At 46.3% G+C, this 24,778-nt stretch overlaps 1 protein-coding gene across 1 annotated transcript in view; it reads left to right on the forward strand.

Moving 5' to 3' along the window:
- arpp21 (cAMP regulated phosphoprotein 21) overlaps window positions 1-24,778 on the forward strand; it is a 281,688-nt gene that overhangs the window by 239,145 nt on the left and 17,765 nt on the right. The window contains 4 exon segments of the mRNA XM_033020400.1: window positions 1,556-1,669; window positions 1,671-1,791; window positions 3,567-3,577; window positions 7,125-7,251. Coding sequence (XP_032876291.1) covers window positions 1,556-1,669; window positions 1,671-1,791; window positions 3,567-3,577; window positions 7,125-7,251 — 373 coding nt within the window.

The following is a 24,778-nucleotide window of genomic DNA, read 5'->3' on the forward strand; positions in this document are numbered from 1 at the left end:
GAATGGGTGACATTTCGGGTCGAGTCCCTTCTTCAGACGGACTTTGGTTAGGTTGCATTTGGGTATTGTGTGCAGTTTCGGTTTCCACATTACGGGAAGAATGTGCTTTAGAAAGGGTGCAGAGGAGGTTTACGGGAATGATGCCTGGATTAGTGGGTATTAGTTACAAGAAGAGATAGGCCAGACTTGGATTGTTTTGTCTGGAACCCCAAAGGTTGCAGGGAGACCTGATAGAAGTGTATGAAATAATGAGAGGCATAGATATGGGCCTGTCCCTTTTACGCGACTTTTTCGGCGACTGCCGGCACCCGTCATAGGTCGTTGCAGGTCGGCGAAAATTTGACTCTTTGGGCGACTGAGGAGACTACTCACGACCATACAGGCGACACCCTGGTGACATATCGCGGGGTGAAGCCTGTATGATCGTGAGTAGTCGCCCAAAGAGTTGTACCTTGTTTTGGTCGCCGCTGGATTTTCAACATGTTGAAAATTTTTGGCGACCTGCAACGACCTATGACGGGTGCCGGCAGTCGCCGAAAAAGTCGCGTAAATGGGACAGGCCCTTTAGGGTAAACTGTCAGAATCTTTTTCCCAGGATAGAAAAATTAAATACTAGGGGGCAGAGCTTTAAGATGAGAGGGGCAAAGTTTGAATGAGATGTGAGGGCCAGGTTTTTTAAAAAGAGGGTGGTGAGTGCCTGGAGCAGGCTGCTGGCGATGGTGGTTGAAGCAGATATGTTCGTGGCATTTACAAGATTTTCAGATAGCATATGGAAATGCAGGGAATGCAGGGGGATGGATATGGGTTGTGTGAAGGTTGATAAGTGATAGTCTAGGCATCATGTTCAACACAGAATTTGTGGACTGAAGGGCTTGTTTTTGTGCTGTGCTGTTTTATGTTCCGGTTAAGTTCTGCTCCACTGTTCAATGCACGTGCCATCAATGCAATGTTTTGAAAGGCTTTGCTCTGCTCTAAGCTGGTTAATAACAGCTTAAAGGCCACTTGGGCATAATTTGTGCGTCACGCAGGTGGCGCACGAAGATTTTGTGAATCCTAAAATCCTGGGGCGCCGTGCGCGACCACACGTCACTGCCTATGTCACCACGCGCCATGCATGCGTAATGTATGCCATCCGCGCATCACGTGCGTCGTGACGGGTAAATTATGTCGCGTAAATGACACGCAAATGACTCCCAAGTGGGACAGGCCCTTTAGTCTGTGTTTAATCACCGTTAGTAGCCGTGAGTTTAAGAAGAGCAAGCGATGACGGCTTCTTCCTCTTATCACTATCCAATGATCCCTGATGGGCGAAGGTGTGTTTTTATACATTTGTACATGTACATGCTTTTATTTACTATAGCCCATGTTGGCAGGTAAGATTGATTCAGAGCTTTTTTAATGGTTAACAACCATGGCATGAAATCAAGCACAGCATGTAGTTCTGTAGATATGTGTTTGGTCTTGTTTGTCTTTAAAGTTGCATGTTTTCTGCTAATCCTCTTAGAGGAATCATTCAGCAGACAGTACTCATTGTTCTTTGATGGCTTCATCACAGCGAGAAGACCTGGCCTCGCAGTTTAACCAGATGAGTTTAAGCAGACAATCATCAGGAGAGGCCACTGAGCCACCGTCTGGCTCTGTCTATCAATCAGCCATCTTGCCTCATGCACCCCCAACAATCGAACTATGTTTTGGGCATCAAAAGTCAGCTTCCTCCAGGTAGTTTTACTGGATCTGGACAGCCCATGTCTCAACAAGTGCTACAGCCACCGCAAGGATTTGTACCACAGCATCTTAGCACAGGTATGAGATAGATATCAGATAGCATGGCTCTTAAATAAAAGGAAAGTTGAACTGAATCTAAAATGAAAATTACATCTCATTTCAAAACAGTAAACATCCATTGACAAGGTGGCTTAAGTTCATTACACAAAAGTGACTTTGTTAACAAAATAACTAGTCAGATTTTTTGCAATATAAAATGCCAAATTGGTTTACATCATGTCACTTTTCAATACCCAATTCAAATAAAAAAATATTGAACAATTAGGGACTGACTCTGTATTGTGGGTTAGGCTACAATTTCCCGACCTTCAGATCTGACGCTTTATGCATGGAGCCTAAACATGCTCACCCAATGATGCCTGGGCTACAAGTCCATGTAGATGTCGTAGTACCTGTGACACCTGCTTTATTATTATGTCAAAGTTAGGGGGTAGAGCGGATCTGAGGAGCAATGGTTTTTAAACCTAGGACTATTTGGAATCTGAAATGTATTGCCTGAGGAGTGGTGGGGCCAAGACTCGGCAATATTTAGGAGAGGACTTGAATCACAAGACATAAAAGCAATGGGCAAATACTGGAAATGTGGATTTATATAAATGGGATTCCATGCTCATTTGGGGCACGGTCGAACAAACAACCTGTTTTTGTGCTGTATGATTCTCTGACAAGAATGAAAGAATTGACTGACTGGAATTTAGAAGGATGAGAGGGAATCTTATAGAAATATAAAATTCTTAAGGGATTGGAAAAATGTTCCCGATGTAGGGGGAGTCCAGAGCCAGGGGTCACAGTTTATGAATATGGGGTAGGCCATTAGACTGAGATGAGGAAAAGGTTTTCAGCCAGAGAGTTGTGAATCTGTGAAATTCTCTGCCACAGAAGGCAGTGGAGGGCAATTCGCTGGATATATTCAAGAGAGAGTTCGATATGCCTTGGGGCTAATGGAATCAGGGATATGGGGAGAAAGCAGGAGCAGGGTACTGATTCTGGATGATCAGCCATGATCATATTGAAAGGCCTACTCCTGCACCCATTTTCTATGTTTCTAAAGGGGACCTGCCTGATTAACCATCAATCTTCCAACACAGCACAGACTTAATTACCAACCCCACCCATTGCATTACGTCAGACTCGTCTAATGTTCTTTGTGGAGACTGAATAAAGAATATGATTGTTGACTTTGTCCACTTCTGAATTACACAGCAGTACATTCTCCAACAAAATGTGGATTGGCACATCACAGAAAGACAGACAGAATTTGTAGATGAGAAATGACTTTTAAATAAAGATACCTCACTGTTTGTTTGTTTCCATAGTAATCTTAATGTATGTTTTTATTGCTGCTGTGGGTATGACATAATAAATGCTGACATGCTGATACTCCTATCTCATTGTCTTAGAGTCATAGGGTCATGGAGTGATGAATTGAATTGAATTGAATACCTTTATTGTCATTCAGACCTTACGGTCTGAACGAAATTTCGTGCCTGCAGTCATACATACAATCATACAATAATAAACAACAATAAACACAAATTAACATCCACCACAGTGTATCCTCCAAACACCTCCTCACTGTGGTGGAGGCAAAAATCTTAGGGTTACTGTCTCTTCCCTCCTCTCTCCCTCTGCGCTGAGGCGATTCCCCAACCGGGCGATGGCACAACAATCCCGCGGCTCACCGAACCCCACAAACGGGCCGGTTCAAACACCGCGGCCCGGGGTGGTCGAAGCTGCCGCCCTCCAGTCCAGCGTATGCAGCCGCTGGCCCGCGGCTGAACCCAGGACTCAGGTCACCGCCGCCAGAATGCCGTCCCAGCTCCCGGAGCACCGTTCCAGCCCTGAGCCGGATCGCCCTCACGTGAGTGCCGTTCCTCCCTCGGGCTGGGCCACTCCGACGGGAGTGCCGTTCCACCTCGAGCTGGGCCACTCCGACGGGAGTGCCGTTCCACCTCGGGCTGGGCCACTCCGACGGGAGTGCCGTTCCACCTCGAGCTGGGCCACTCCGACGGGAGTGCCGTTCCACCTCGGGCTGGGTCGCTCCGACGGGAGTGCCACAGCCGCTCACGGGAGAGTCTCAGCCCCTCGCCAGGCCGCCCTCACGGGAGCGCAGTTCCAGCCACGAGCTGGGCCGCCCTCACGGGAGCGAGCCCAGGGCGAGTCCTGTCAGGCTGCGTTGGTGATCATTTTCCAATGTTCTATAGTTTCAGGATCAGTTCCTGTTGATTGGAGGGTGGCTAATGTTATCCCACTTTTTAAGAAAGGTGGGAGAGATAAAACAAGGAATTATAGACCAGTTATCCTGACATCGGTGGTGGGGAAGATGCTGGAGTCAATCATAAAAGATGAAATAGCGACACATTTGGATAGCAGTAACAGGATCGGTCCAAGTTAGCATGGCTTTACGAAGGGGAAATCATGCTTGACTAATCTTATGGAATTTTTTGAGTAACTAGGAAAATGGAAAAGGGAGAGCCAGTGGATGTAATGTACCTGGACTTTCAGAAAGCATTTGATAAGGTCCTACATAAGAGATTAGTGGGCAAGATTAGGGCACATTGGGTGTAGAGTGCTGACATGGATAGAAAATTGGTCGGCAGACAGGAAACAAAGAGTAGGGATTAACGGGTCCTTATCGGAATGGCAGGCAGTGACTAGTGGGGTACCGCAAGGCTCGGTGCTGGGACCGCAGCTATTTGCATATCCATCAATGATTTAGATAAAGGGATTCAAAGTAACATTAGCAAATATGCAGATGACACAAAGCTGGGTGGCAGTGTGAACTGTGAGGAGGATGCTATGAGAATGCGGGGTAACTTGGACAGGTTGGGTTAGTGGGCAGATGCATGGCAGATGTAGTTTAATGTGGATAAATGTGAGGTTATCCACTTTGGTAGCAAAAACAGGAAGGCAGATTATTATCTAAATGGTGTCAAGTTGGGAAAAGGGGAAGTACAACAGGATCTGGGGGTTCCTTGTTCATCAGTCAATGAAAGTAAGCATGCACGTACAGCAGGCAGTGAAGAAAGTGAATAGCATGTTGGCCTTCATAACAAGAGGAGTTGAGTATAGGAGCAAAGAGGTCCTTCTGCAGTTGTACAGGTCCCTAGTGAGACCACATCTGAAGTATTGCGTGCAATTTTGGTCCCCTAATTTGAGGAAGGACATTCTTGCTATTATGGGAGTGCAGCGTAGGTTTACAAGGTTAATTCCTGGAATGACGGGACTGTCATATGTTGAGAGAATGGATCATACTTGTATACGCTAGAATTTAGAAGGATGAGAGGGAATCTTATTGAAACATATGAGATTATTATGGGCTTGGACATGCTAGAGGCAGGAAACATGTTCCCGATGTTGGGGGAGTCCAGAACCGGGGGCCACAATTTAAGAATAAGGGATAAGCCATTTAGAACGGAGATGAGAAAACACTTTTTCTCACAGAGAGTGGTGAGTCTTTGGAATTCTCTGCCGCAGAGGGCAGTGGAGGCTGGTTCTCTGGATACTTTCAAGAGAGAGCTGGATAGGGCTCTTAAAGATAGCGGAGTCAGGGGATATGGGGAGAAGGCAGGAGCGGGATACTGATTGGGGATGGTCAGCCATGATCACATTGAGTAATAATAATAATGGATGGGATTTATATAGCGCCTTTCTAATACTCAAGGCGCTTTACATCGCATTATTCATTCACTCCTCAGTCACACTCGGTGGTGGTAAGCTACTTCTGTAGCCACAGCTGCCCTGGGGCAGACTGACGGAAGCGTGGCTGCCAATCTGCGCCTACGGCCCCTCCGACCACCACCAATCACTCACACACATTCACACACATTCACACACAGGCAAAGGTGGGTGAAGTGTCTTGCCCAAGGACACAACGACAGTATGCATTCCAAGCGGGATTCGAACCGGCTACCTTCCGGTCGCCAGCCGAACACTTAGCCCATTGTGCTATCTGTCGTCCCTGAATGGCGGTGCTAACTCGAAGGGCCGAATGGCCTACTCCTGCTCCTATTGTCTATTGTGTATTATCTATTGTTAGTAGGCAATAAAAAGCTTTTCACTGTACCTCGGTACACGTGACAATAAACTAAGCTGAACTGAATGTTTTTGCCGAACATGATGTCAAGTTAAACTCGTTCCATCTGCCTGCACATGATCCATATCCCTCTGTTCTCTGCACTGTTTAATGCCACTATTATATCTGCCTCCAACAACACTGCTGGCAGTGTGTTCCAGGCCCCCACCACTCTCCGTGTAAACAACATGCTCTGCACATCTCCATTCAACTTCTCCCCTCTCTTATAACTCCATCCTCTAATATTGGATATTTCCACCCTGGGAAAAAGGTTCTGACTACCTACCCTATCTGTGCCGCTCATTATTTTATATACTTCTATCAAGTCTCCCCGCAATCTCTGATGTTCCAGAGAAAACAATTCAAACCTATCCAACGCTGTAGCTGAAAGCCTCAAATTCAGGTAGCATTGTGGGAAACCGCCTCTGCACCCTCTCCAAAGCCTTCACTTCTTCCCTGTAATGGGGCAAGTAGAGTTGAACATGATACTCCACATGCAGCCTAGACAAAGTCTTATGGAGCTGCATTATGACTTCCTAGCTCTTATATTCAATGCCTGGCAATGAAGGCAAACATACCATACGCCTTGAACCCTAACTCCCCTCTATCCACCGTGCAGGTTTGTAGGTTAATCGGCTTGGTACAAATGTAAAATTGTCCTTGTGTAGGGCAGTGTTAATGTGCAGGGGTCGGTGCAGACTCGGTGGGCCGAAGGGCCTGTTTCCATGCTGTATCTCTCAACTAAACTAAAACTGCACCCAAGATCAGGATCGAACCCGCGTCTCTGGCGCTGTGAGGCAGTGGCTCTACTAGGTGTGCCACTCTGCCATAGAGGTGATGAAAGCAGAAATGACAGGTGCATGAACATGCAACGAATATAGGGGATATGGATCATGTGCAGGCAGATTGGATTAGTCTCATTGGCATCATGGCCAGCACGGTAATGGTGAGCTGAAGGATCTGTGCCTTGGATGTACTTTTCTATGTTCTCGTTCTATACAATGCCAATTGTGAAATTAGTGACAGCACAATGCATCTGGAAATAGACTACTTCAAAGAGAAAGTAATTTGCCTGATGAGTAACAATATACTTTAATCCATTAAACCATTTGCTTTTCAGGAAACGCTGTTTTTATAGTGATCAGTCAACAAAAGTAGTTATGACCGCACGTTCTTGAATATTTTGTCACATAATTATTAATGAACTGCTAGTGATTGAAACTTAAAGATTGGAAATTAGAAATCTTCTGTAAATATCTTTCAGATGCCAGTGTATTACTACCCATCTGGCCAGTACACTACCTCAGCAGCCCAACAGTTCAGGCCTGTTGCTACTGTTCAATACAATGCACAGCGAAGTCAGCAGGCACCACAAACCACACAACAGACAGGTAAGTCATTTCAGCAGTGTTGTTTCTGATTACTCGGAATGAGCCTTTTAATTCACTCCAAGCTACTGCCTTATCATGACTTGGGATCATTCAGAATTAGGAACAAATTGAAGAACAGGTTCCAACTGCTATTCCCCAAGCAATCAGGAATCAAAAGCATGAAACAGTTTTTAAACTTTGAATTCAGCTTCTATCACAACCTACCCCTTTGAGAAATTTACATGCATGCCGTTTTTGTACTAATTTCTTCTTTGGGAATGCAAACAAATGTACCCATCCTGCTTGATGCTTTATCTGATGAAAAGACAACTGAGTGTTTCGCTCCACAGATGCAACTTGATCTGAATGATTCAACAGTACTTTATTGTCAAGTGTACCCAAGTGGAGGCAAATTTGTATTTTGCATATAGTTCAGTGAATATTCTACCATCCATTAGGCACGGTCATACTAAGTATACAAGTGTAAAATGGTGGACTATACAGAGTCAGTACAACAGAGATGCCACCTTGTATCCTTCAAGGAAGAATTTTTTTTGTAGAAGTGTAATGGGCCTGTCCCACTTGCATGCGATTGCGTGCGTTTGGCCCGACCAACCGGGAGCGGAGTTCATGCGAAGTTTGCACGTGACGTAATTTACGTCATGCATACCAATCAGCTGGGCAGAAGGCGGGCCGACTGAATTTGGGCGTCGCACGGAGTCGGGCAGTGAAGTCATCACGCAACGCCATGCCGGGCGGTGATGTCATCATGCAACGCCACATGCTAGGCGTACGGCGTCAAGACGCTGCATACGCCGTCAAGACGCTGCGTATGACTGTAATGCGCCCGCGTGCCGACAGGCGCATTGCAGTTGGTGCGCGAAGATTTCGGCCACTGCAAGAATTTTGGAGCCCCGCGCGATGTCGGGACCAGCCCCGCACAACTCTGCGCTTCTAAATGGGACCGGCCCCGCGTGGCCATATGGTGCCCGTACGCCTCAAGCGACCACGAGGTCGCGTAATTTGTGAGCCAATTTGCGAGTGGGACAGGCCCTTTAGAATCTTATCTTTGCCATTTTACTGCTGGTGACACTGGGTATAGAAGTTGTGAGGTCATGTTACTGAGGCCACATTTAGAGTATTGCATTATTTGGATGTTGCCAGGACTCGAGGGCCTGAACTATAGGGAGAGGTTGAGCAGGCTAGGAATTTATTCCTTGGAGTGCAGGAGGATGAGGAGTGATCTGATGGAGACGTATAAGGTCATGAGAGGAATAGAGTGGGTAAATCCACAGAGTCTTTTGCTCATAAAGGGAATTGAGAAACGAGAGGACACAGGTTTAAGATGAGGGAGGGACGATTTATTCGGAACCTGAGGAGTAACTTTTTTAATACATTGGGTGGTGGGTGTATGCAGCGAGCTTCCGGAGGAGGTAGTTGAGGCAGGTACTATCAGAACGTTTAAGAGGCATTTGGACAGGTACATGGATAGGATATGCTTAGTGGGTGATGGGTTATGGCTGGGACCAGTGTAGATGGGGCATGTTGGTCGGTGTGAACAGGTTGGACTGTAGGGCCTGTTTCCACGCTGTATGACTATTCTACTCCACCGCTCCTTGCCATTGAAGGCCACACCTCTTTGAGATTTTTTGTTTTTATTTCAGGTTTGCAGCCCCTACAATATTTTGCTTTGAGGTTTTCTTTTTTTTGTTCCCTTGATGAAGACTTCTGTGGTGCACCATTCCCAAGCAAAACCATAAGCAGCAACTTTTTTGTAGTTTGCCCCAACTGAGCACACAAACTTAGGGAATAACACCGGTCAAATGTCATTGTTCTTGTTAGCTTTTCAACACCAACTTTTATTGCAGATTTAGGAAGGTAAAACAATAACCTTTTTATACTAAAATGGGGACCGATATAAAATACAATTATCCCTTGATTCCGTTAGCCCTAAGAGGGGACGTGTCCTTCTTGATCGGTAACCATGCCTCCGGCAGCTGTTGCAGCTTTTCTCTTTTAATTTCTGAATCTGTATGTAACATGGCAACACCATCCTCAACCTGGCAATCTGGGTCTCGACCCAAAATGTCACTATTCCTTTTCTCCGGAGATGCTGTCTGACCCGCTGAGTAACTCCAGCTTTTTGTGGCTATCTTTGGTGTAAACCAGCATCTGCAGTTCCTTCGTACACATACGATCTCTCTCAGTTGCAGTTTACACCTATTCCTCTCCTATTTGATCTCTCAATCATCAACTACTTGTTGTCAGTCCATGAACATCAACTTCCAAGCTAACAGCACTTAGTAGGTGATGTGGTCTTTGACAAGGTACTATATGGAAGATTATTTCAAAAGGTTTTGAACTTCTAAAGTTAAATTAGCCAATTCAATCCGAAATGCTTTGTATTTATGAGGAAGAGGATAACAATGGAAGATTGGTTTTGGGATTGAAATCCTATGGCCTGAGGCATACTGCACTGCAGATGGTGCTGTTGAAAGTGAAGTGAATAGTCTTGGGCAATAACAAAATATTGAATTATTAGTAAAATGGACAGAGAATGGCAGATTAAATTCAATCCTCCTTTACTATTACAATCCTCCTCGTTCCTATTACAAGGTTCATAAGTTCATACCTTAAAGGAGCAGAATTTGGCCATTTGGTCCATCAAGTCTACTCTGCCATTCTATCCAGGCTGATCTTTCTTTCCCTCTCAACCCCATTCTCCTGACTTCTCCCCATAACCCCTGAGACCCTTACCAATCACAAATCTGTCAATCTCCACCTTAAAAATATCCATTGACTTGGCTTCCACAGCTGTCTGTGGCAAGGAATTCCACAGATTCACCACCCTCTGAGTTAAGAAATTTCTCCTCATCTCCTTTCTAAAGGTATGTCATTTTATTCTGAGTATGTCCTCTGGTCCTAGACTCTCTCACATTCACTCTATCCTGGCCTTTCCATATAACCATATAACCATATAACAATTACAGCACGGAAACAGGCCATCTCGGCCCTACAAGTCCGTGCCGAACACTTATTTTCCTCTAGTCCCATCTACCTGCACTCAGACCATAACCCTTCATTCCTTTCCTATCCATATACCTATCCAATTTATTTTTAAATTATAAAATCGCACCTGCCTCCACCACTTCCACTGGAAGCTCATTCCACACAGCTACCACTCTCTGAGTAAAGAAGTTCCCCCTCATGTCACCCCTAAACTTCTGTCCCTTAATTCTGAAGTCATGTCCTCTTGTTTGAATCTTCCCTACTCTCAATGGGAAAAGCTCTCATCATTTTAAAGACCTCTATCAAGTCCCCCCTTAACCTTCTGCGCTCCAAAGAATAAAGACCTAACTTGTTCAACCTTTCTCTGTAACTTAGTTGCTGAAACCCAGGCAACATTCTAGTAAATCTCCTCTGTATTCTCTCTATTTTGTTGACATCCTTCCTATAATTGGGCGACCAAAATCGTTATTCATTAAATTTCAATGAGGTCCCCCGTCATCCTAAACTCCAACAAGTACAGGCCCAGTGCCTTCAAACGCTCATCATATATTAACCCATCATTCCTGGGATCATTCTCGTAAGTCTCCTCTCCAGGATATACAGGGCATTTAGATGGACAAGGGCTGAATTAGGATAGTCAGCATGGTTTTGTACGTGGGAGGTCTTGTCTCACAAATCTGATTGAGTTTTTTTGAAGAAGTGACCAAAAAGGTTGATGAGGGCAGGGCTGTAGGTGTTTTGTACATGGATTTCAGTAAGGCGTTCAACAAGGTTCCGCATGGTAGGTTGTTCTGGAAGGTTAGATTGTATGGGATCCAGAGAGAGATAGCTGAATGGATAGCAAATTGGCTTCATGGAAGGAAGCAGAGGGTGATGGTGGAATGTTGTTTTTCGGACTGGAGTCCTGTGACTAGTGGTGTGCCTTAGGGTTCGATGCTGGGCCCGTTAATGTTTGCCATCTATATCAATGATGTGGATGAGAACATACAGGGCAAGATTAGCAGGTTTTCAGATGAGTGGTTTTACAGATAGTGAAGATTGTTGTGAAAATTTGCACAGGACCTTGAGCGATTAGCCTGGTGGACTGAGGAATGGTTGATGGAATTTAATCCAGAGAAATGTGAGGTGGTTGATGAGGTGTGAGGTCCCCGTTCACAGGCAGGTGTGTCGGGCCTACCGGGTGGGTGGGTCCTGCGTCCACGGCAGGAGAGTTCCTGGTCTCCGACAGACGAGCTGGACCTTCCGGGCCGGTCTTCCGTCTACCGGCCGTGGTTTCCCGGGATACTCCCACTGGCACGGGGCTTCCCGAGATACTCCCACCGGCACTGGGCTCCTCGGTTTGGTCTACCACATCCGTGTCCCCCTCAGCCTCGAGGGTTTGTATGAAAAAGTCATTCATGTGCTTTCAACAAAGGAAGAAATTAGCACTTTTATTGGCCGGTTTAAATGACACTTTTAAGTGTTTTATTTTCAAAATATTGAAATAATGTTTTCTTTGAAGCTCTACAATGCTGCAGAGAACAGGTTAAGGGCCTGTCCCACTATACGAGTTTATCCAAGAGCTCTCCCGAGTTTAAAAAAAAATCAAACTCGTGGTAAGTACGTAGAATGTACGTAGCGAATACGTCGGAGCTCAGGACGTCTCTTAGCGGCTCGTAACGCTAACGGCTGGTAGTCGGGAAGACTCGCTAATGGCAGGTAAGCATGGGAAGACTCGTGAAGATTTTTCAACATGTTGAAAAATGTCCACGAGAGCCCCGAGTACCTACGAGTGGCTATTACCGTAATTCTCCGAGTTCAAATCAGGGGAACCTCGGGAGAACTCTTGAATTAGCTCATACAGTGGGACAGGCCCTTGACGATGGATTTGTAACAACAAGCTGTAATCCATGCATACTGGGGATTGTGTTTCGAGCAAGAATGCAAAGCTATTTTCATTGGATTTTTATCAAAAATCTGATTTTTAGATGTGATCTTTTAGTTAGCGTAGATCTGATGATTTTCTTGCTGGCAGGGCAGGATGTTAGAAAGGATGAAAAACATGTTTAAATGTGCAAAAGTGTTGTGTGCATTCAAAATACTTGTGCCATACAAAGTATTGCAGACAGAAAATCAGTGGCTGACTGATTAGTGGTGTCTGTACGGAGTTTGTACATTCCTGTGACCACATGGGTTTTCTCCGGGTGCTCTGGTTTCTTCCCACACTCCAGACATACAGGTTTGTAGGTTAATAGGCTTCAGTAAAATGATTAATTGTCCTAGTATGTAGGATAGTAATACTGTATGGTGTCATCGCTGATCGGCGTGGACTCGGTGGGTCAATGAGCCTGTTTCCACGATGTAGCCTTAAAGTCTAATGGCAATATTGAGACATATTTCAGTATTTTTAAAGGGAGATTATCTTTATCCATCCCAAGATATCAGGATTCTTTTCATAGACACAAAATGCTGGAGTAACTCAGCGGGACAGGCAGCATCTCTGGGGAGAAGGAATGATTGACGTTTCGGGTTGAGACCCTTCTTCAGACTGAAAGACTGAACAACTCTATTGTATCCATTGTTCTAGATGCGGACTCTTAGATATAGGTGAGACCAAACGTAGGCTGGGCGATCATTTCGCTGAACACCTTTGCTCAGTCTGCCTGGACCGACCTGATCTCCCACTTGCTAAACACTTTAATACCCCCTCCCATTCCCACACTGACATTTCTGTCCTAGGCCTCCTCCCTTTCCAGAGTGAGGCCACACGCAAATTGGAGGAACAGCATCTTATATTTCGCTTGAGCAGCTTCCAACCCAGGGGTGTGAATATTGATTTCTCTAACTTCAAGTAACCTCTCTCTGCATCCCTCTTCCACCCAAATCACACCAGCTTTTTGTTCTCACTTAGCTACATCTATGTAGCTACAATATGATCAGCCATGATCATATTGAATGGCGGTGCAGGCTCGAAGGGCCAAATGGCCTACTCCTGCACCTATTGTCTATGTTTCTATGTTTCTCTCAATGACCTGCTTCCTTTATCATTGTCACTTTTTTGCATATCTTTCATTAATTTGCTCTATATCTCTCTACATCATCGTCAATATCTCTTGTTTCCCTTTCCTGTGGCTTTCAGTTTGAAGAGGGGCCTCGACCCGAAACGTCACTCATTCCTTCTCTCCAGAGGTTCTGCCTGTCCCGCTGAGTTACTCCAGCATTTTGTGTCTGTCTTCGGTTTAAACCAGCATCTGCAGTTCCTTCCTACACAGGATTCTATTCTTGACGTCCTGACGTGGCTTTGTGAAAACCCTGCCCTCTTGACAATGTATCAAAGTCTCCCAAAGCCTCCTGACGATAGAATAGCTGATCATTTTATTGAATTTGAAATTTGAAAAAAATTGCTACATTTTGAATGCTGCAGTAGTCCAAACCAACAAGTGGAACAAAGGCTTCATCTATCCAATGTTTACTTAGACTATCCTTTGATGTTTGGAAGTCATGAAGACCCAGATGTAATGGATTTTTTTTTGTTCAAGGGAATGTGGAGGATTTGCATGAAACAGTGTGAGCCCTCTTTACAATACAAGGTGCCTGATTAAACATCAACATTTTTCTGGCCCACTATTTCTCATTAGCAATTATTCCAACAAAATTTCAAACACAATTTAAAATTCTTCAAAATAATCAGCTATTCTATAGTTGAAATTTGCAATATTATTTTGTCTTCAGCCATGCAGTTGAACCTTTAAAGAGTTATACTGCCTCTGCAATGGGAACATACTGAAGATGGGAGCTTGCGTAGTGCGTACATTCAAAAGTCAACTTGTTAGTCATAGTACCAGGTAATTGGGAAGGGGGCCGTTACACTGTAAGAGAGTGAATAGCAGGTCTCACAGTGAACCGGTCTCTTTCCCAGAAGCCACATACCATCTGACGACAATATTACCATTTTGAATAACATCAAAGGGATGTAACCGAATGACAAGCCTGAGACAAGTATATACTTCCCTGAAAATGGCGACAAAGGTAGACAAGATGGTGAAGAAGGTGTATGGCGTAGTTGCCTACATCATACTGGACATCAAATAAATGAGTTGAATGTCATGTTACGGCTGTACAAGACATTGGTGGGACTGCCCCTGGAATGTTGTGTGCTGTTCTGATCGCCGTACTATAGGAAGGATTTGATTAAACTAAAGAAGGGGGCAGGAAAGATTCATCAGGATGTTGCCAGGACTGGAATACTTAAGTTCTAAGGAGAGACTGGAAAGGCTGGGACTGTTTTCCTCTGAGCGAAGGAGGCTGAGGGGTAAACTTAAAGGTTTATTAAATCACGAGGGAAGGCATAACGTGCATTGTTCACAATCTTTTCCCAGGGCAGGAGAGCCTAAAACTAGAGGGCATAGATTGGCATAGTGAGAGGGAAACGTTTTAAAATGTGATTTGCAGGGCAAGTTTTTCCACACAGAGGCTAGTTGGTATGTGGAAACAGTTGGCTGAGGAAATGGCAGAGGTGGGTACAGTAGCAACATTTAAAAGGCACTTAAACAGCTAAGGTAGACACAAAATTGGGACGACAGATGGCACAATGGGCTAAGTGTTCGGCTGGCGACCGGAAGGTGGCCGGTTCGAATCCCGCTTGGAGTGCATACTGTCGTTGTGTCCTTGGGCAAGACACTTCACCCACCTTTGCCTGTGTGTGAATGTGTGTGAGTGATTGGTGGTGGTCGGAGGGGCCGTAGGCGCATAATGGCAGCCACGCTTCCGTCAGTCTGCCCCAGGGCAGCTGTGGCTACAGAAGTAGCTTACCACCACCGAGTGTGACTGAGGAGTGTATGAATAATGCGATGTAAAGCGCCTTGAGTATTAGAAAGGCGCTATATAAATCCCATCTATTATTATTATTATTATTATTATTAAAATGCCGGCGTAATTCAGCGGGACAGGCAGCATCTCTGGAAAGAAGGAATGGGTGACGTTTCGGATCGAGACCCTTCTTCAGATTGAAGAAAATACTCGACCTGAAATGTCACCCATTCCTTCTCTCCAGAGATGCTGCCTGTCCCGCTGAGTTTCTGAGCTACTGAGCATTTTGTGTCTATCTTCAGTAAAGCATCTGCAGTTTAAACAGTTATATGGATAGGACAGGTTTAGAGAGATATGGGCCAAATGCTGGCAAAAGGGGTTATCAAAGGAAGATACATTGGTCAGCGTGGGTAAGTTGGGCTGAAAATCCTGTTTCCATTCTATATATCGCCATGACGCTAAGTACTTGTTGCTTGCTGTTGTCTTTTATTATATTGCTTATTGCTTGGAGAGATTTGTGTGTTTGACCTGCACCAAGAATCTGTCTTTCATGTGGGGTCAAGTTGCTATCTTAATTACGGCTCAAATCGGGACCGAATGCAAAAGAAATCTCATAAATCAGTGGTGATTTTAATAATAATAATAATAATAATAATAATATATTTTATTGTCATTGCACATAAGTGCAACGACATTTGGGTATGCAGCTTCCATCTGACATCATAACTTAAATAACTATTAAAATTTAGGTTTAGATACCCCGAGAACATGGTTTGTACAAAGAACATTACAACAGTAAAATAGTCAAAACAGACTAAAGTACAGATGTGTCTGTGCGACGTGACCATCCGAGGGAGACAGTCCATGGGGGTGGGGGGCACTCAGCAGGGCCGGTTCAGAGCAGCTATAGCTCTGAGAAAGAAGCTGTTCCTGAGTCTGGAGGTGCGGGCGTAGAAGGCCTTGTAACGTCTGCCGGAAGGTAAGAGTTTGAACAGTCCATTACAAGGGTGTGAGGAGTCTTTGTGAATGCTGACGGCCTTCCTGAGGCACCGTGTGTGGTAGATGCCCTCCAAGGCTGGTAGCGGTGTCCCAATAATCTTCTGCGCTCTGTGGACGACGCGCTCTCCTCTCCACCTCCGTGCAGCTGAGATACCACACATAGATGCCATACGATAGTATGCTCTCTGTCGTGCAGCGGTAAAACGTTGTCAGCAGCTGTTGGGGCAGACCAGTCATTTTCAATGTTCTCAGAAAGAACAGTCGTTGCTGTGCCTTTTTGACCAGCGCAGTGGTGTTGGTGGACCATGTGAGGTCCTCTGAGATGTGAGTGCCCAGAAACTTAAAGCTGGACACTCTCTCCACACTGTGCCCGTAGATGGAGATTGGGGCGTATTCCCCCTTCTGTGACCTCCTGAAGTCGATAATCAGCTCCTTGGTCTTGGAGGTGTTTAGTGACAAGTTGTTACGTGAGCACCAGTCCGCCAGGTTCTGCACCTCCGCTCTGTAGTTTGTTTCATCACCGTTGGTGATCAGCCCGATCACCGTGTGTCATCTGCAAACTTGACGATGGTATTGGTGTCGAATGCAGGAACACAGTCGTGTGTGAAGTGGGAGTAGAGCATGGGACTCATTACACAGCCCTGTGGTGTGCCGGTGCTCAGGGTGATAGTGGAGGACAGGTGCAGGCCCAGTTTTAACTGCCTGCGGTCGCTCCATCAGAAAATTCAGGATCCAATCGCATATCGGCGAGCTGAGGCCTAGCTGGTGGAGTTTGGTGGTGAGCTTGGTGGGGATGACCGTATTGAAGGCAGAGCTATAGTCGATGAAGAGCATCCTCACGTACGTGCCCTGTCTTTCCAGTCAGTACAGTGTGAAGTGCCAGAGAGATGGCATCCTCTGTGGATCTATTTGCCCTGTATGCAAATTGATGATAGTCCAGTGAGGCAGGGATGCTGGATTTGATGTGGGAGAGGACCAGCCTTTCCAAGCACCTCATTGGTATTTCTCGAGCAAGTCAGTTTATTTAGGCTTTATCACAGTATATACTGGGAAAGCACTTTGAGATAGAGAGCTCAGAGATACTACAAAAAAACCTATCCACTTTTAGTATTTGCATTAAAACACACTAGTTTTATACTTTATACAAGAACTAGACTAAGTGGGTCCCATGTTCACACGGGAGGGCTGGTCCCCCAACGCAATATTCCACCAATTCCAATATTGGTGGACGGGGGGGGGGGGGGGGGGGGGGGGGCTTTCAGGAGTGCTAGTATGGGTATTCTGGGCTGAAGGGACTGGTTTCCAAAGAGCTAGTATGGACATTGTGGGCCAAATGGATTATTGGGGTGGCAGCTCAATCACTCAAGCCTGATCTGCTGGCAGCTCACTCACGGCTGGTGGGCTAGCAGTTGACTCATGGCTATTCCTTGAAATTCCATTTCAAGCAGGGTGCAAGGCCACCAAATTCAAGTGCAGTTTCATGCCACTTCTAGTAGGGTGCAATGCCACAAAATTAGAGTGCAGTTTCATGCCACTTCGACCAGGGTGCAAGGCCACCAAATTCAAGTGCAGTTTCATGCCACCAAGCAGGATGCAAGGCCACCAAATTAGAGTGCAGTTTCATGCCACTTCAAGCAGGGTGCAAGACAACCAAATTGAAGTGCAGTTTCATACCATTTCAAGCAGGGTGCAAGGCCACCAAATTCAAATGCAGTTTCATACCATTTCATGCAAGGTGCCAGGCCACCACATTTAAATACAGTTTCATACCATTTCAAGCAGGGTGAAACCACCATAAAACCACACAAAACACCACATAAACACCACACTAACAGTTCAGTAGACATTCAGTGTGTTCTGTTGATTCACAGCTCAGACAGTGACGTCTCCTTTCCCCCATCTTGCAGAGACTGAGCCACACCCACACTTCAGGGTTTTATAATACCTCCCCCCACCAACAGGAAGGGGCGTGGCCTTCATGTGTGATTGACAGGAGGTAGATTCTCAACATTTTTTTAAACACTAATAACACTTTTATTTTTCATTGATGGGAAGAATCCTCTGCACCTGATTAGCGGCGGCAGACTAAATAAGATGGCCAAGTCACAGCTGTAAGTGGTAGCGTTTTATCTAAAATCAATATACAGTCCAAACAGGAAGTTGTCAAGTTTCCAACAACCCAACCATTTTTGCAGTGCAGCATTTCAAAGCAATCACATTTTCATTTTCAAACTACATTAAGGGCAATCACAGTTGAGAAGACATGTGTTCAGTGTTATTCACATCTCTTGAAAATGGCGGCGGCGTGGGCACATCGCGATGCCCCGTGTCTCCCAAGAATGGGAAAAATAGCGACAATTCCCCTACCTGTTTCAAGGCTGCTCACATGGAGCAGTCTTGTATCCATTTCGTACAGCCGACAGGAACTTCTGGACTTCGGTTCCTGCAGCTGCAACAACTTTCTGGGTGATCTCCGTCTTGCTCCAGAGCTCGTCAGAGCAACGGAGCACCGGAGCCGTGGGGCTGGAGATCGCCACCGGAGCCGCAGGGCTGGAGACCGCCAGCAGAGCCGCGGGGCTGGAGATCGCCAGCAGAGCCGCGGGGCTGGAGACCGCCAGCTGAGCCGCGGGGCTGGAGATCGCCACCGGAGCCGCGGGGCTGGAGACCGCCAGCTGAGCGCTGGAGAACGCCAGCAGAGCCGCGGGGCTGGAGATCGCCAGCGGATCCGCGGGGCTGGAGAAAGCCAGCGGATCCGCGGTGCTGGAGAAAGCCAGCGGATCCGCGGGGCTGGAGAAAGCCAGCCGAACCGCGGGGCTGGAGACCGCCAGCCGAGCAGCGGGGCTGGAGACCGCCAGCAGAGCCGCGGGGCTGGAGAACGCCAGCAGAGCGGCGGGGCTGGAGAACGCCAGCAGAGCCGCGGGGCTGGAGAACGCCAGCAGAGCGGCGGGGCTGGAGAAAGCCAGCAGAGCCGCGGAGACGCGGAGCAACGGAGCGGCAGAACACCAGCGCGCACCAAGCCAGCTCGGCCGACCGGAAGCACCAACAGACGGCGATGCTTACGAAAGCACCGCCGTGGATGCAGAGGTGGGTTGAAGGCCAGGTTAGAGCTAGCCCCACACAGGCTAGCGATTCCTAGCCTTTTCCTCACCAACGTGCGCTCACTGGCAAACAAAATGGACGAACTCCGGCTAAGGATCACCTCCCACAACTGGACCAAAGACTGCAACATCCTGATCTTCACGGAAACTTGGCTCAACATCGACGTTCCTGATAGCGCCATCCAGCTAACGGGGCGTCATTTACTCCGAGCGGACAGGACAACAGACTCCGGTAAGACCAGAGGTGGGGGTCTGTGCATTTATGTAAATAAAGCATGGTGCACGGACTCCACCATCATCGAGAGTCACTGCTCAGCTAACCTTGAGTTCCTCTTGGTTAGATGCAGACCGTTCTATCTGCCCAGAGAGTTCACCTCCACTGTTGTGACTGCAGCCTATATCCCTCCTGATGCTAATGCTAAGTTTGCAATGAAAGAGCTGCATACTGCCATTAGCAAACAACAGACGCACAACCCAGAGGCAGCCTTCATTGTTGCGGGTGACTTCAATCACTCCAACCTGAAGACTGTACTCCCCAAATTCCACCAACATGTCTCCTTCGCCACTAGAGTAGACAAGACACTGGACAAAGTCTACACTAACATGGCTGAAGCTTACAAAGCCGTCCCCCTCCCCCACCTTGGTCAGTCTGATCACCTCTCATTGTTCCTGCTCCCTAAGTACTCCCCACTCATCAGACGGGTTAAACCAACTGTGAGGACAGTTAAAGTCTGGTCAGAGGAAGCGGACTCCACACTTCAGCAGTGTTTTGGAAACACTGACTGGAAGGCGTTTGCAGCCCAGGCCACCCTTGGCTCCCACACGGGCATTGATTCCTACACATCCTCAGTTCTGGACTTTATAAACTCCACCATCAATAGTGTCACCTCCCTCAAACGGGTGACCATATTCCCGAATCAGAAGCCATGGATGAACAGCGAGGTCAGGCTACTGCTGAAAGCACGGGACACCGCTTTCAGGTCAGGCGATGCTCGAGCCTACAGTTCATCCAGGGCTAACCTGAAGAGGGGCATCAAGAAGGCCAAGCACTGCCATAAGCTCAGGATTGAGGAGCACTTCAACAACAACTTCGACCCCCGACGCATGTGGCAAGGCATCCAGGCCATCACAGACTATAGACCCATCAACACCACCCCCACATCCAGCGACGCCTCCTTCCTTGAGGAGCTTAACCACTTCTATGGCCGCTTCAACAGGGACAATCTAGAGACAGCCATCAAGGCTGTGCTCCCTGCCGATCACCAACCCCTCACACTCACCCCCTACGACGTGTACGTGGCACTGAGTAGGACTAATGCACGTAAGGCTGCTGGCCCTGACGGCATCCCCGGGCGCGTCCTCAGGGCCTGTGCTGTGCAGCTGACAGACGTCTGGACTGACATCTTCAACCTGTCACTTGCCCAAGCAGTTGTCCCCACGTGCCTTAAAACCACTTCCATCGTGCCGGTGCCTAACCACTCCACTGCGGCCAAGCCTCAACGACTTCCGCCCAGTTGCACTTACCCCCATCATCACCAAGTGCTTCGAGAGGCTGGTCCTGGCACACCTCAAAGGCTGCCTACCCCCCACATTGGATCCCTATCAGTTTGCCTACCGCAAGAATAGGAGTACGGAGGATGCCATCTCAACGGCACTTCACTCCGCCCTCTCCCACCTCGACAACAGAGACACTTACGTAAGAATGCTGTTCATCGATTACAGCTCAGCATTCAACACCATTATACCCTCTAAACTGATCACCAAACTCAGTAACCTGGGCATCGACCCCTCCCTCTGCAACTGGATACTGGACTTTCTAACCAACAGACCCCAGTCTGTTAGGTTAGACAAGCACACCTCTTCAACCCTCACCCTGAACACCGGCGTTCCACAGGGCTGTGTGCTGAGCCCCCTCCTCTACTCCCTCTTCACCTACGACTGCACACCTGTACATGGTACTAACACCATCATCAAGTATGCAGATGATACAACGGTGATTGGCCTCATCAGCAACAACGATGAGTCAGCCTATAGGGAGGAGGTCCAGCTCCTAGCAGCATGGTGCGCTGACAACAACCTGGCCCTTAACTCCAAGAAGACCAAGGAGCTCATTGTAGACTTCAGGAAGTCTAGGGGCGGCACGCACACCCCCATCCACATCAACGGGATGGAGGTGGAACGTGTTTCCAGCTTCAGGTTCCTGGGGGTCAACATCTCCGATGACCTCTCTTGGACCCACAATACCTCAACTCTGGTCAAGAAGGCTCACCAGCGTCTCTTCTTCCTGAGGAGACTGAAGAGGGCCCATCTGTCTCCTCAGATCCTGGTGAACTTCTACCGCTGCACCATCGAGAGCATCCTTACCAACTGTATCACAGTATGGTATGGCAACTGCTCTGTCTCCGACCGGAAAGCACTGCAGAGGGTGGTGAAAATTGCCCAACGCATCACCGGTTCCTCGCTCCCCTCCATTGAGTCTGTCCAAAGCAAGCGTTGTCTGCGGAGGGCGCTCAACATCGCCAAGGACTGCTCTCACCCCAACCATGGACTGTTTACCCTCCTACCATCCGGGAGGCGCTACAGGTCTTTCCGTTGCCGGACCAGCAGGTCCAGGAACAGCTTCTTCCCTGCGGCTGTCACACTACTCATCAATGTACCTCGGTGACTGCCAATCACCCTCCCCCCCCGGACACTCCTCCCACAGGAAAAACACTATGTCTGTATACATGTAAATAGTTTTATTTATTGAAATCATATTCTATGTCGCTCTTCCAGGGAGATGCTAACTGCATTTTGTTGTCTCTGTACTGTACACTGACAATGACAATTAAAGTTGAATCTGAATCTGAATCAGAGAGACGTGACCCTCTCGCTTCCTCAATCTTGCAGAGACTGTGTGAGGCACAACACTTCTGGGTTTTATAGTCCCTCCCCCCTCCCACCAGCAGGGGCAGCAGAGAGAATGTCAACATTTTAAAAGCATTAATAACTCTTTGATTTTTTTATCGATGGGAAAAATCCTCTTTACCTGCGCAGCGGAGGGGGCTCTGAGTAAGACGGCCAAAAATCACAGCCGTAAGTGGCAGCGTTTTTTCAAAAATTATGAAACAGAAAACAGGAAGTGGTCAAGATCTTACTTTTAGTATTATAGATTTACCAAAAACCCACTTTTCTTTTCGTAATTGAGCCCTATTTATCTCTGCAGGAGTCCCCTCTATCTATCTGACACCTGGGACTTGTCTTCCTTTATTTAACAGCTATTTCCCCCTTTGCTTTGTATAAGGCTGCTGTGAATCATCACCACTTCTTATTATTCTTGACATGATAATTTCTGTTGCACCCAGCCGGGTTTACAAACACCCTCTGTTTATCTTTGCTCCAACTACCTCTACCTTGCAATCTAAATACCTCCCTAATCTAATTGCTGCTTCTTATAACAAGAACTTTAAATTGCCTCGTTCTCCGATCAGTCTCACTGTCCTCCTGATTAAAATGTCATCACTGTATGCTTCGTTGTCACCTTCCCCTAACTAACAATGATCTATTTTACATTTTCCTTGATCTCCATCCCCTTTGATGTCTCGTTTTCATACCTCACCCTACCACATCTTTGTGTCTCCCTCTCTGCTGAATCTCAGTCCAAAGAAGGGTATCGACCCATCATCCATTCCTTCCATCCACAGATGCTGCCTGTCCTGCTGTGTTACTCCAGCATCTTGTGTCTATGTTCTTTTAAATTACATACATTTACTATGTTGGCTTAATTTGTTTTCATCCTTTTTCAATTTGTAAGGCTCTTGGGTAAACAATACTAAGAACTTGCCATATTTTCATCTATTTTCTAGAGATTCCTCCTTCGGTATTGAACTAAACTGAAATCTTAACTGCATCCATTAGTCTAAAATACCGAGCATATTTTATCCGCGATCTTTTAGGTTCGTGGCTTTCACCTGATGAATGAATAAAGTGAAATTTAAACTGAGATTATTGGATTACATGTAGGAATACTTCAAATAAAGTCGAGGGGATTGGATTTCTATTTTCAATGGAAAAGATTGAGATTAAAGATCCAAGATAAATGACAAGCAGATTAAAATGTGAAACAACAAATAATATAACATTAATAATTTAATTTTGGCGCATTGCAGAGAAATAAGATCATTGGCACCTGCACATTTTTAATATTAGTAGTCCTATTCTGGTTCAGCTCCAGGACCTCGGCTTGGAACTAAATATTTTCTGGAGCAGTGAGCGACAAAGTAAAAACATTGAGAAATGGGAACTTTTTAAATGATATTTACATGGAAATCATTTGGCTGTTAGTTTGTTATTTGAAGCTTTTTTCACAATGTTAACAATAAACATTACTCATTGTGGGCGGCACTGTGGCGCAGCAGTAGAGTTGCTGCCTTACAGTGCCAGAGGCCTGGGCTTGATCCTGTCTGTATGAAGTTTGTACATTCTCCACATGACCTGGCATGGGTATTACTGACAGAAATGTTCAATTTCCTCACTCTATCATCAAGCTTATTATATCTTCAACTCAACTCAAACATAACATACGTAGACATTTTGCATAGACACTGGAGTATCTCAGCGGGTCAGATTGCACCTCTGGAGAAAAGGAATAGGTGACATTTCGGGTCGAGACCCTTCTTCAGACTGAGGTAGTCATGGATCATGTTTGCTTCAGTTCGGCCTCAGAGACCAACACTTCTCATTGTTTCATTCAAAGATATGAATTAGACCCAGATGTAGGCAGTTCAATATTAGTCCGCCGTTCAACAAGATCTTGGTTGCATCATTTCTAAAGTACACATGCATGCTTAGAAATTAGAACTAAACTAATTAAATTAAACCATTGTATGTGTAGGAAGAAACTGCAGATGCTGGTTTAAACCGAAGATAGACACAAAAAGCTGGTGGAACTCAGTGTATCAAATAGCATCTCTGGAGAGAAGGCATACGTGACGCTGAAGAAGGGTCTCCACCCAAAACGTTACATATTCCTTCTCAACAGAGATGCTGCCTGTCCCGCTGAGTTACTCCAGCATTTTGTGTCTATCTTAGGTTTGGAAGTTCATTGGCTTGGTATAAATGTAAACAAATTGTCCCGAGTGTAGAATAGTGATAATGTTTGGGGGTCATTGGTCGGTGCGGACTCAATGGGCCAAAGGGCCTGTTTCCGCGCTATTATCGCAGTCGCTGCCTCAAAAAGGCTGGCAGTATCATCAGAGACCCACACCATCCTGGCCACACACTCATCTCCCTGCTACCTTCAGGTAGAAGGTACATGAGCCTGAAGGCTGCAACAACCAGGTTCAGGAATAACTACTTCCCCACAGCCATCAGGCTATTAAACCTGGCTCGGACAAAACTCTGATTATTGGTGGCCCATTATCTGCTATTTGCACTTTATCAGTTTATTTATTTATGTGTGTATATATTTATATTGTGGTATATGGACACACTGATCTGTTTTGTAGTAAATGCCTACTATGTTCTGTATGCTAAGCAAAGCAAGAATTTCATTGTCCTATCAGGGACACATGACAATAAACTCACTTGAACTTGAACTTGTCTCTAAACTGGACTAAACTAAACTTGAAATTAAACTAAACTAAACTTACAGACTAAAGGTCTGGTAGGAAGTG

This window comes from Amblyraja radiata, chromosome 4 (genome assembly GCF_010909765.2).
Source record: "Amblyraja radiata isolate CabotCenter1 chromosome 4, sAmbRad1.1.pri, whole genome shotgun sequence".
Taxonomy (NCBI): domain Eukaryota; kingdom Metazoa; phylum Chordata; class Chondrichthyes; order Rajiformes; family Rajidae; genus Amblyraja; species Amblyraja radiata.